This window comes from Pelophylax lessonae, assembly GCF_965119305.1.
Source record: "Pelophylax lessonae genome assembly, chromosome: 9".
Lineage (NCBI taxonomy): Eukaryota > Metazoa > Chordata > Amphibia > Anura > Ranidae > Pelophylax > Pelophylax lessonae.
Window position 1 is genome coordinate 41,818,938 of NC_138776.1, and position 13,978 is coordinate 41,832,915.

General features: G+C 44.3%; 1 protein-coding gene across 7 annotated transcripts in view; it reads right to left on the reverse strand.

Annotated features, from left to right (window-relative positions):
* The window catches only part of SORCS1 (sortilin related VPS10 domain containing receptor 1), a 1,084,285-nt gene that overhangs the window by 574,154 nt on the left and 496,153 nt on the right, over window positions 1-13,978 (reverse strand). For all 7 annotated transcript variants that reach the window (XM_082267343.1, XM_082267340.1, XM_082267339.1 and 4 more), the window contains one exon: window positions 10,187-10,286. In XM_082267343.1, the coding sequence (XP_082123469.1) occupies window positions 10,187-10,286 (100 nt within the window). The remainder of the gene's footprint in view (window positions 1-10,186; window positions 10,287-13,978) is intronic.

The following is a 13,978-nucleotide window of genomic DNA, read 5'->3' on the forward strand; positions in this document are numbered from 1 at the left end:
CACTCCGTGTCGGCGGCCGCTCTCTTGTCGGACCGGCTCGTACTGCGTGCGCAACACCCAGGCGCCTACGCAGTACGAGGCCACTACGTCATTGACAAAGAAGAGCTGTATACGTGCAGCGCCATCTGCGCATGCGCGAACAGCGATAAAAGGCCGGGGAGCCGGCGTCTCTCCTCACTTCCCTCCTGGCGAGGGAACAGGACAGACACGGACCTTCTGCAGTGGAGAAAACCTTTTTCGTCAACCTTACTTGCCAAATGTCTAAATGGACCCTTTATGGATCCAAGCCTCAAGTTACTTTAATAAATAATTCACCACTCACCACCAAGTTTATATATAAGCACTTACCTGCCAAATGTAAGTTTCAAATAGACCCCCTATGGATCCACAAGCCTTAAGTTACTCAAATAAATATTCATTACTCACCACCAACTTGATGTATAAGCACCGGAATCACACCGATCTATGATGATTTTTTTAGAACGGTATATTGGAGCAGGGCTGCAATCTATCTGCGGCATTGGAAGACTCAGCTTCCACCCTTCAATTCCCTATTTACAAAATCTGTCAAACGTAAGTTTGTCTAAATGGACATAAAACTCCGTATGAATAATTACTAATATTACTGAAGCCCTAAAAATATTATATATATATACATATTATTATAGAAAGGACCGCCCAGGACAATGATGGAATACTACCTATCCATTCATATATGAGTATCTACATTCAACCCGTGAGTAAATGGAAATATTGAGTAACTATAGGATACAAACACCTACATATTATTTACACTTGCATATCCTTCCAGACAAAGGTACCCCATGACTCCTTGTTGCAGGTTCTGAGGATACAGAGAAGGTTCTGCAGAAACAAAGTTTGAATAGTGTATGTACCCAATACTTTATACTAATATATTAGGACTAAAATTATATGAATACCTACAATAACGGATGTGTTATTGATTATATATTTCAGCTGGGTGACAAAGAATCTTTGAAAAAGGCTAAGAAAATAGCCGAAACGCGTCAGTTTAGGGATAGACTCTGTGAACCACTTTTTCCTCAATACAGGAAACACAGAGATCATATCCTTAACTTTGTCACAAATATCACATATGTCACAGATTCCTTTGAATCTTCTCTTTTCTCAATCTTTACCACATTGCGCCTATACCCAAACACTTATCTCCACTTTATTGGAATGTATGTATATACCTTTTTTGTTTTATGTACAACGGAATAAATCCGATATTTCTTTATTTCTTTTTTTTATATACTTGCATCAATATCATTACTTGCCCACAAAGTCCCACCACTTTGGCTTGAGACACCAAAACACCCCACATTTTTCCAAATATAGGGAAGGAGGCAAAAACCTACTCATACTATCTAGAAGACAAAACCCCCACCCCCTCGTTATATGTCAAAGTATAATCTAACTGTATCTGGGCTCCAAAAACTGAAAACGCAATTTAATTCCTTTTTATTATTCAAGCTAAACTCACCCATCCATCCATCCATGTCCCCATGCTTTATTTTGTTCAGAAATCAATTCTATAGAATTTCTAGCAACGACTATCTTGAGTAAGGGCAGATGATTTATGTAGCATTTACTTCATGTGATCCATCTGCCCTTATTTCAGGCATGTAAGCAGGATGGTGTGCTTACCTGAGAAAGCCCCTCCTCCAGAAATAAGAAAAAAATTGCCCATGAAAACTCCTGGGATGTATGACATAACTAAAGAAATGTAAAAATAAATAAATACGTACAATTAGTAAATATAATATATTTCCCTATCTATTTACTAGGGCTAGCAGCCTAAAGATTAAAAAATGTTAATGCTGATTAGGAGTTTACTCTAGCCTGAGATGATAACATTAAACTGCTGCAGGCAAGAGAAAGCCAAGTATCATGCTGTGCACTCTTCTGGTTGGTTCACTAGATAACTTTAGTTTTTGGCTGTATTGTAGTGGATAGAACAGTGGTCGATTGTGTAGGTCTGCTCAGGGTTTCTGAGATTAGAGTTTGATGATTACTCTCATCTGCCTCTGAAAGAAGTTTCCAGAGCATAGGGCTGGGAGATTCAAATGATCAGTTGAAAATGTGTCATGCCTTAGCCAATCCCTGGAAGGAGGCATTCAAAAGGTGGCTGGGGAGGTGATTAATATGCAGGAGGCCTGTGCAGAATACTTTTTTCCTCAAGGGAGGGTTCCAGTTCTGCTGGGAGCTGTTGCCCCTGGGAGATAGCCAGAGAGACAAAACGTTGCAGGTTGGGCCTCAACAGCTGCTAGGCTGAGGGCATGGGAGAGATTTGCCTGAGGACTACATTTGCTGGAGGGCATTGTGCTGGGTCTGGAGAAGGATCTACTTAATCTCCCTTATTGAGGATCTACCTGTGGATGCTTGGTGGCAGACAGCTACTGGGACATTATGAGTAAAGACCTTGATGGGGACTGTTAGTTGTGCATGTGCCAGAAGGTAACTAAGAGCCAGAGGTTCTGATATGGACTGCTGCTGTAGGGTTCTGTATATACTAGCCATTCACTGTTACCTCCTTGAAAGCTGCTATTTGAAGACTAGAGGGATAATTTTGTTGTCCTACTGTTGTTACTGATCATTTTGGAGTATCCTGTTACCCTAAATTCCTCTCCTGTTGAATTTCTTGGGCAATAAATCCTAAAAAGACATCCCCTAGACTAAGCCTGAATTTTTAGCGGGCATGAGAGTGTGCTTGTGTGACTGGCAGCCTCTGTACTGGTGGGTAGGGTGCAGTGTGGTGCGCCGGCAGCAAAGAATACACTCAGAGGCTGAGGTGAGAGAGAACAGTATATTAAGAAAGTTCCAACAATGTTCAATCAGGCCCGGCAAGTAGGCACAGCGGCCTGGAGCCACTTACAAACAGTAGCAGAGGATCGTGACCTTGAGATGATGCCGATAACCATTGCAGTGAGAAGTAGGAATGTCGCCTTGCTGGTCCACATCCCCCACAGGAGTCTTCCTACGAGAATATGGTGTAGTCCTGGCACCTTCCCTACTCCGCAGGAACCTTTCCCTGCTGCTAGGCACTGTCCCTGTTAGAAGGGAAACATGTCCCTACAGTAGCTCCTTGCATAAAGAGTTCCACACCCAGGAGCTGGAGTCCTAAATAGACAGTGCCCTGCCCCAAGATGGCAGAGGTCACGTGGAGTGCCAGCATCTAATCAGACAGCTGTCTTCCTAGTGACCGCAGGAAGGCATAGAGGAACCAAGTTCCTCATACCCAGTGGCGGCCCTTCCATGCATCCGGCCCCCTAATCTACATGCAGGGCACCAGGTGCATGGATTCCAGTGGGTTTTTTTTTTTTTTTGAGGCTCTATTAGGCTTCAAAAAAGGGTGGGCTCGGGGCGCAGAGCACTGTGCCCTGAGCCCACCCGGTTGTATGACAATAGCGAATGAAAATTCGCTATTATCACACTGATTCTCCTCCCAGCCAATCAGGAAGCGGGTCGTGAGACCCCTTTCCCGATTGGCTGAAAAGAGAAGCAATTTTACTGGCCATTGGCCAGGAAGAGGGAGGAGACGCACGGCTGGCCGGAGGAGAATCACAGCCACTCAGCCATCCAGGAAGACGGTAAGAATGCTGGCTGTCCAGCCCGCGAGGGAGGGGGTGGGTTTTGCCGCCCCCCCCCAGATTATCATGGACCAGCTGCCACTGCTCATACCTTCCTTCCCCTCTGCATTGCCACTTTGGTCGAGCGCCACCTACAGCGGGAAATGCAGACTGCACCTGCCTACTTACTAGTTGGGATAACCTGGGTTCATTCTCAATGGCCCCTTCAGGGATGAGCACTAAATTTTGTTTACCACAAGATTTTTTATCATTTTACAGTATATTACAGTATATCATATATTACAGTATATCATATATACATATTTTACAGTATGATACAGTATATCATTTTGTTTACCACAAGATTTTTTTTTAAAAAGTGAGTCAGATTGACAAGATGCTTGTCTTTTACTCAGAGAGGACGTACGACATTTAGCACAGGTCATCATATAACCAAAATACTGCCCTACACGCTAACAAATAAAATACATAATTACTGTAACAGATAATAAAACTATTGTTGCACATCAGAATTAAATGCTGACCTTTCATTGTTAAGTTTTGAGTGGAAACGTTGCTCAGCACCATTTGGAACGACACCCCAGTGTGACGGAATACTTTGTTTAATAACATTTACTGAAACTCCCCTACCGCATGAACCTGATTCCAATTCAGAATTTCATCGTCAATTGGCATTTCAGGAATCGACCTTTCACGCCCCATTTTGTTTGCCTCTGTTATAACTGTTACTTAGTGCGCAGCATGAAAACAGGTCTCATTGTGCGTCTTCTTCCCTAAACAACAAGATTTTGCAAGCTTAGCTACTCTCATTGTCTGTAATGAGGCTGAAAATGACCATTAAGGAAAAAAGAAAAAGCCTTCCAATTGTCAGAATTTCATCCAGCTTCCAACAAACTATCCAAAGATATATATATATAAAACATCTGAGTCAGCCTAAGAAGACATTGCCTGTAAAAATGCTGCAAAGTCTGTTATCCCTGTACAGCGGAATCACAAATGCCCAACACTCTGGTCTGAATGGAGTAAGTTAGAGTAATTTTAAAGGATAAAGCAGTACCCTCAGAAAAAAGGTGCTCCATTAGATTATGGGCCCCAACGCCTGGTATAACTGAGTACAGGTTTACTAGTCAGTGACTGGATAGGCCCTTAAAACATATTTTTTTAACTTTTGCAGTCCACTTTGTGCAAAACCCCGCTATATGTTTATGCTTTTTTATTTTTTCATAGTTCTTACCTTTTAGATGTTTCTCAGGAGAAGGTGTCATGGCTGACTGCAAGGTTTTTTGAACAATGTCAGAGTGAGCCTGAGTGAGTGAGCGAGCCCGTTTTAAAAGACTCTTGGATGTATATATCTCAAGATTAAACCATTCAGGGGTATATGAAATGATTACGGCCACACATACATACACAGGTTAAACTGGATGGACTATTGTCTTTATTCAACCTCAACTACTATGTAACTAAATACAGACATCCCAAGTCTCCCGTAAGTCGCGGGAGACTCCCGCTTTCCACCCTGAGCTCACGGACACCCGCAAGCTCAGGGCAATATCCCGGCTGTGTGTGTGAGTCAGATGACTCATCGATGCAGGCAGAAGAGTGTGTCAGCAAGCCTGCACGGAGCCGAAGTAGATCCGGCTCACAGGCGGAGTGATATGAGTCATGCACTCCGCCTGTGGGAGGAGCTGCAGAGAGCAAGCAGAGGCTTTGCTCTCTACTACAGCCACATCTTCTACTCCAGGAGGCATTTTGGCGCGTGCGGGACCAATCATCGTGACACCCCACTCTGTGACAGACACAGTGACCTAACCTGAGAGCAGCACCAGAGAGCCAGCGCCAGTACCAGCACCAGTGACGAGGCCAGTACCAGCACCAGTGACCAGGCCAGTACCAGCACCAGTGACCAGCACCAGTACCAGCACCAGTGACCAGGCCAGTACCAGCACCAGTGACCAGGCCAGTACCAGCACCAGTGACCAGGCCAGTACCAGCACCAGTACCAGCACCAGTGACCAGCACCAGTACCAGCACCAGTGACCAGCACCAGTGACCAGGCCAGTACCAGCACCAGTGACCAGGCCAGTACCAGCACCAGTGACCAGGCCAGTACCAGCACCAGTGACCAGGCCAGTACCAGCACCAGTGACCAGCACCAGTACCAGCACCAGTGACCAGGCCAGTACCAGTGACCAGGCCAGTACCAGTGACCAGGCCAGTACCAGCACCAGTGACCAGCACCAGTGACCAGCCCCAGTGACCAGGCCAGTACCAGCACCAGTGAACAGTACCAGCACCAGGGCCAGCACCAGTACCAGCACCAGTGACCAGGCCAGCACCAGTGACCAGGCCAGTACCAGCACCAGTGACCAGTACCAGCACCAGTGACCACGTATACTGATCACATTTAATTTCATTATTCTCTGGTAGTGTTAAATTGGAAAGGGTGGGGGGGGGGGCAGCACGTGCGTGGGGGGGGGGGGTGCGGCGCGTGCATGGGGGGGGCAGCGGCGTGTGGGGGGGGGGGCTCACCTCCCTGAAATGAGTTTTTGCAGGTTGGGATGTCTGTCAATATAACTATGTATGTCCTTAACCTGTCCTATAAACATACATACAATGCAAAAAGCCTAGCCCCCTAGTGAGCCTGCATGGTTTCCCCCATAGTAAGTTGCTTCTTAAGGTGGCACACGAAGAAGAGGAGAAACCTAAGGCACAGACGGGGGACCCCAGAAGTGGAGGTTCAGGGTCTCTTTGACGCTGTGCAAAACTATTGCATAGAGCAGGTACAGTAAGTATGACAGATTTGTTATTCTAATAAAAAAGTTTACAATCACTTTAACCTTCTACAGGACTTAAAATAAAGCACAGTTAAAACTGTTTCAGGTGTGTTGGTGGCCACTTGGGACCAGGTTTAGCCACTTAGGCCCCAGCCCTATTTCAGACACTTTTTGTTTACAAGTTAAAACCAGTATTTTTTCCTATAAAACTACTTAGAACCCCCAAACATTATATATATTTTTTTAGCAAAGACTCTGGAGAATAAAATGTCGGTCATTGCAATATTTTTTGTCACGCGGTATTTGCGCATCCGTCTTTAAAACGCCATTTTTTTGGAAAAATTTTGAAAAATCACATTTCACTGCATTTATAAAATACTAAACAGAAAAGTTAGCCCATTTTTTTGTATATTGTGAAAGATGATGTCACGCCGAGTAAATAGATACCCAACATGTTACGGTTTAAAATTGCGCCCCCCCGTGGGATGGCGACAAACTACGGTCAATAGAGATCTCAATAGGCGATGCTTTAATTTTTTTTAACGGTTACCAGTTTAGAGTTAGAGTGTAGCTCTTTTTTTTAAATTATTGCTCACGCTCTGACGATCGCGGTGATACCTCACATGTGTGGTTTGAACAGCGATTTTATTCGCGGCTCAACTTCCGTATACGTTTTTTTTTTGTGCGCGAGCTAACGGTGACGGGGGCGGCTAAATTTTTTTTTTTTTTTTTTTTTACTTTATTACAGGTTTTTAAAAAAAAAAAAAAAAAAAAAAAAAAAAAAATCTGATCACTTTTATTGCTGTCACAACATCCCTTGTGACACCAATATGCAGTGACAGGTACTCTTTATGGAGGGGTCGAGGGTCTAAAAGCCATGAATGATCGTTACCGAGAGAGGAAGAACAGCGGGCTGCCTATGTAAACAAGGCAGATCCCCATTCTGACAGGGGAAAAGATGGAGATCTTGTGTTCCTAAGCAAGAACATGGATCTCTCTCTTCTCCCAGTCAAAGCAATCCCCCACACAATTAGTAAGCACTCCCTAGGGACACATTTAACCTTTTTATCACTCCTGATGTTAACTCCTTCACTGCCAGTGTCATTAGTACAGTAACAGTGCATATTTTTTTTAGCACTGATCACTGTACTGGTGTCACTGGTCCCCAAAAAAGTGTCAAAAGTGTCAGTTAGGTGTCCGATTTGTCCGCCACAAGTTTGCAGTTCTGCTATAAGACACTGATCGCTGCCATTATTAGTAAATTACTGCGCAATTTTCATTTAAAGTAATCGCAAAAAATGGCCTGGTCATGAAGGGGTGTAAAACTTTCTGGGGTATATGCCATACCTGGCCGATGCCCCTGGCAGCTGTAAATCACTGTGGTAGACATTGCTACTCCAGTGATCTCCACTAGATTTTGGTCCTGCGCCCAATGACTGCCCTGCTGCATTCTGAACAGAGATTGGATGCTGGGCATAGGCACCATTCGGAGAATGCTTTGAATGACATGAATGAATGCAAAATGTTCTCTGATTTGATGAGGTGGAGAGGCGGGCTGTGATTTCTCAACATAGAAGCACAATTGGGAGACAGTCATCACCTATACTAGCAAGCACCCAAACAATGACCTTACTGGTGGGATCATCAGGGAGTTTATTACTGTAAGCTGCAAACTTAAAGTGGACCTCGTAATTCAAAGGTCTGCTCATTCAAGGTGTTTTTCCTCCCCTCATCTAAAATGCTAATGAAAAAAATCGTAGGGGGGGGGGTATAATTCTTACTTTTACCTGACTTTCTCCCATAGCACCTAGTCGACGGTGATGTCTTACTCTTTCAATCAGATCACAGAGAATGTTGAGCAGCCCAAATCTTGTGATAAGACAATCCTACAGTGTGCTACAGCAACTTCCCGTGAGATGTGGGCTGCTCAGCATTCCCAGGAATGTTGTTGGCAGGAGGTTCATGTCAGTGCATGCACTACAGAAATCCACTAAAGTTAAAGCGGAGTTCCAGTCAATTTTTCAATTTTTATAATTTCTACTTTAAGATTTGGATAATGTCACTAATGTGTTTCTTTTTTTTGGTTAAAAATCAGTAAAATCAAACCTGATCTCAGAAGCAGGCAGGGTATATCAAAGTTGTGGTCATCTGAAGCCCACTTATCTTTATTTCTGGGATGCGATGTGGCTGCCTATCCAACATACACCTTCCAATCTCACGCCTGCTAAGTAATGCCACTACGCGGCACGGTTTCTTCATGACAGGTTTCCATAGCAACATACTGGCAAAGTCCCGAGCAGAGAGGCTCCACTTCCTCCCGGCAGATACTAATCTTCGAAAATGGCACCTAACTCCTCTCCATCGCATCATTTCCGGCATGGAAATCACGCTAGATTTCAATATTGCCATGGACTCCTGGGATAGATGAGACCGATATCTCAGGAGTCCAAGGGAATCGCCTTATGACGACATCGCCTAGGCGGCCGGACCGGAAGTGCTAGAGCAACACATCAAAATTACGGTAATTGCACAAAAAAAAATAATAATTGCCATTTAGATTTGCAATGTGGACGGGCATGTGGATGCAAATACATTGTAAAAATGGGTGGAACTCCCATGGAAGGACCTTCACTTAAAAATGGAAGTACTGCTTATCAGCTTCCGTACACCAACATATTTTTTTTTCTTTCCTGGGAGTGGGTACCTTTTCCTGACAGGTACCTACTCCCACATCCAGAATTTTTGCCAAGACATGAATTAGGTCAGCTTGACCCCCCCCATGCCCCTTGCAACCTTCTGGGACACATCACACATCCCAGAAGGCTGTGAAACCAGTCTGAGAGCACCTTGAAATCTTCTGCAACTGGGGAACTGGCTGTGAAGTAGCAGGAAGTCACAGCCAGCTCCCACATCCAAGATGGTGGCACCAGGGATTCAAAGCCATATGAAGACAGCACTAGTCCCCTGGGCTGCTTAGGGTCTGTTTCCTTTATTTTTTTGAAGAATGACTAAAGCTCCACTTTAAGGAAGGGGGACGGCAACGGGGATCTCATTGAATAAGCAGGCCTTGCCTAAAGTTCAAGGATTTAACACCCCTTCTGACATTACAATTACATGTTGAAACTTATATGGGATTTGTCAAAGGTGGACCAATATAAATATGCAAAAATCGCCATATCTAAACTTCAGCTTTAACTCTCCAGAATGTACCAAATGCTGAAATGTAAGCTTTTTGCCAAACAGTGCCTCTAAAAGTAAAATGGAGATAGGCGAGAAACTATACTTATGGGTTTATGTTGCTAAATTTTGCACAGAGCTCTTCGGCTATTTAGACAACCTTCTGAATACATTTTTCAGGAAACAATTTGAAGACCATTTTTAGTCCCTGTTGCCCTTAATGGACCTAACTCGTTGGTCAGTAAGAGGAACTCTTTCCTTCAGCAAGAGAAGAGACAAAAAAACATTGAGATACAGCAGAAAAGCACTGTGACCGAGGCCAAAAAAAAAAAATGAGCAAGTATTTGTCCCATAATAATGTGTCAAAGTAAATGTGGAAACCTCCGAAAAACATGTATTTATGGCACCGCTTCCGAAATCTTAACGAGCCGTTCTATCAGCGTCGGCCAAACAGCTGCGAGGCATGCCGAGAATTGCTTCTGCTTCCATTTGTTTTCTTATATATTTCCCTGCGCCTCGCAGTCATAAGGCTTGTGTCAACGGTAATAGACTGCGGGAGCAGAGAAGGTTATCCAAGCACAGTCGACCTAAAATAACGGGAAATTTAAGGGCCGGTCTTACCTTGCGCTTGTTTGTAGGGCAGACATAAAGATAACTCAAGATGGTCTTTAATCCGACTTTATCATTCAGCTTCTCGTATGTCGTCCCGTAGTCCGTAGATCTGAAAAAAAACAATGTGCAAAGAGAACCGTGAGATGGTAAATCTGCCCATAGGTTCCACAGTGCGCTGCTTAGAAGGTAACTTGAGACAAAAGTAAATCCATAAAGAAAATATAAGGTAGGGCTAGTTCACACTTAAGTGTAAAAATAGACATTTGAGCCACCCCCCTCCCTACCACCAACCTTTAGGCTGCAAAGGCAGCTGGATGTGGTTGAACACATGCCTAGCCATTGTGTTTTGTGGTCCGGGACAAAAATAATACCCCCTGTTGCATTCAATGGGCAGTACTACCACCAATGGCTGACTGGCAACTTTCAGCCTAGGGAACAAGTAAAAACCAGGGGCCCATGGTGCAGCGACCCGGCCCCCTCCCACTCTCTCTCTTCCCGGGCTCCTCCTGACTCCCATTCTAGGCTGAAGCTCCGCTCCAGGTACTCTCTACTCACTGGCCAAATCCAGTTTCCCAACCTGGCCAGCAGGAGGGGTTGGGGGAAGCTGGGACAGCTTGGTCGGGGCTGGCCGGAGGAGGAGAGTCTCCGGTGGGGCATGGAACCAGCTTCTGCTCAGACACAGCTTTCACCATCCATGCTGGTGGGGCTGCGCTCTGTCTTGATCTTTATCCTGCACTCAGTAGGTCAGCGGTGGGGACTTTTCCCTTCTCTTCACTAGGAATCCCGTAGGCATGTCTGTGGCAGAAGTGGGGCAGCCTTTTTATGGGTCATCAGAGTGGAGCGGGGGGCAATTGCCCCCCCTGCCCCCTGGCCCAGTCCTCCTCTGAGTACCACTGCAGAACACATCCTATTCAAGTGAATGGAGCCACACCGCAATAGCCCTGTAAATGCCAGTTGCGATATGGTGGTGCCCTGTTACAGGGTTAAAGCAATAATGGTGAGTAGGCAACATATACAGCCCCATTGCTGCCTGTCAAGTGGGGCGGCAGGGTCTTCTGCAAGCCGTAGATCTAACCCCATCCACCAAAATCTCACATAACCTTTAGCATTTTAATGTAAAATCAAATGTAGATTTTTAAATGTTTTTTTAATATGCAACTTTCATAAAAAGAATACCTAGTGATCCTGCCACAAAGCTTGTTTTTTAGTGGCTTCCTATTATAGGGTGACAACTCTCTCCTAATTGTGTTCCAGTGTTGTCACCCATGTCCCTGATGTTGATGGAGACTACAGCTAGCCATGCTGACATTGCTCAGGCATGGTCTACCGTTGTCTCTATCAGAAACTCAGTCCAGCTAGGGGAGATCCAAGGAGAAAGCACAAGCGCCAAACTAAGTGTAGTATGTATGGACGTTTATTATGGAATGGTAAACTGGTACTCACTAGCTAGGCCTGAAGGAGGAGGGCATGCTCTGTAAACCCTTCACCCAAGGTACCACATCACATCCGGGAAGTGACGTCATCACCGGCTCTCTGTGCGCTCCATGGCTCCACGAAGCATCGGAATCCACCGGCGCCATCCCTCAGAGTACACCAAACTCAGAATCCACCCTGACGCCCCGCTCTGCTGATGTTGATACACCTCAGTGCTCAATGCCTATTATGCTTTACCCTTGTGAGTACCATGTTACCATTCTATAATAAACGTCCATACATACTACACTTGGTTTGGTGCTTGTGCTTTCTCCTTAATTGCTCCCTAAGCTGTTTCTTGCTTTTCACCAAGCTACCACTCAAGCAAGCCTATGTATAGACTCTAGATGGAATTTTTGGATTACTTTATTGATCATTATTGATCCTGATAGATTTTATTCACAGATTTTATTGACATTGATCCTATTTGAGGCTCATTAGCACTTGCATCCTAACGCCAACTCCACAATGCAATATGGCCACCTGGAGCTGTTCTGTACACAGAATGTATACTGACCACACCCCCAGAGACATCATTTCCTGCTTGTGTGATTGGCTCACCAATTGTCCCAGAAGTCTGCACTAAGATACAGTCAGATTTCTGGCATCTCCTGCAACAAAAATGTAATTTTTGGTGATATACTGCCAATAGGAACACCTCTAAAGGGATGCAGGCCCAGCAGATTTCCTCATTAGTGCTCTGCAGCTGCCACAGCCGATAGATAATTATAAAACCACTCCCATTAGACCCACTCAGCACAGAGGCACAGGGGAACAAACAATGATTTCTTCAGAATAACAAAAGGTAGGAATCTGCAACAAAGTTTGTTAAAATCCTTGCAATGTACAGAGATCACCCAGAGGGGAATGTTTTTTTCTCAACAAAAGTGGAGTTACGCTTTAACAACTTGAAGATCAGGCTTTTTCCAGCACTTTTTGTTTACAAGTCTAAATCCGTATTTTTTGCTAGAAAATTACTTATAACCCCCAAACATTATACATTTTTTTTATCAGATACCCCAGGGAAAAAAATGGCGATCATTGCAATTTTTCATGTTACACGGTATTTGAGCACCGATTTTGCAAATGCAATTTTTGGGGAAAAAATACACTTTAATGAATTAAAAACAAAGAGTGCGCGACTTTTGTATGTGTTCGCTTCTGTGTGCCAGCATAGATGGATGGGGGCACTTTTATTTATTTATTTTTAAATTTATTCTACTTTTTATTTTTACACTGTCCCTTTATTTTCTTTCCATCACTTTTAATCCTATTACAAGAAATATAAGCATCCCTTGTAATAGAAATAAGGACAGGTCATCTTTATGGAGCAATCTGGGGTCAAAAAGACTCCAAATCTATCCTTTACCTTTAAAAGCAAAAGATCAAAATTAAAAAGAAAGTTTTTACTTACAGCCTGGCCTGGCCTGGAAGTGACGTCACTCCGTCTCTCCAAGGCCATAGAGGTTATCAAAGCAGATCTACTCTTTAATCACTTGTGTGGAGCCAGCCGGAGATGGTAAGCCTGAGAAACACTGGCAAGCGGCAGGAGGGGGGGGACATCCCACCTCACCCCACCCCATCCCACAAGCATCTGAAAGCGTTCTAGTGGCTCATGAGCCGCTCAGACCGCTTTCATGAGAAAGCCAGCCGCCGGCTAAAATAAAACAATACTGGTGTTATGGCTGATATCTTCAGCCATAATCCCGGTAAACTACATGCAAATATATCTATTGTGGTTTAAAGTGGTTCTAAAGGCTGTGTGTATTTTTCCTTAACTTCTTCAGCTCCGGAAGGTTTATCCCCCTTCATTATCAGACCATTTTTTGTGATACGGCACTGTGGTAATTTACCTGAATATTTTGTGGTCGTGCAATACTTTACACAAAAAAAATGAATGTCTTTTTTTCTCAAATAGAGCTTTATTTTGGTGGTATTTGATCACCTCTGTGGTTTTTATTTTTGAGACTGGAGACTGCAAGCCAGGCCTTTTCGTCCAACATCAGACCCCGACCTAAAAGATGCACTTCTGGAAGAATGGTCAAACATTCCATAGACACACTCCTAAACCTTGTGGACAGCCTTCCCAGAAGAGTTGAAGCTGTTATAGCTGCAAAGGGTGGGCCAACTCAATATTGAACCCTACAGACTAAGACTGGGATGCCATTAAAGTTCATGTGCGTATAGCACCCTCCTAGGTAGATGCTAGAGAGTGAGTATAATTTTGGCTCTGTCTGCCTATCAGAGGAGCAGCAGGTAAATTCTATATTGCTTTCTGCTTAACAGGGAGCAGAATCTGTGAGTTAGGTCTGCTCAGTGTGTGATTCA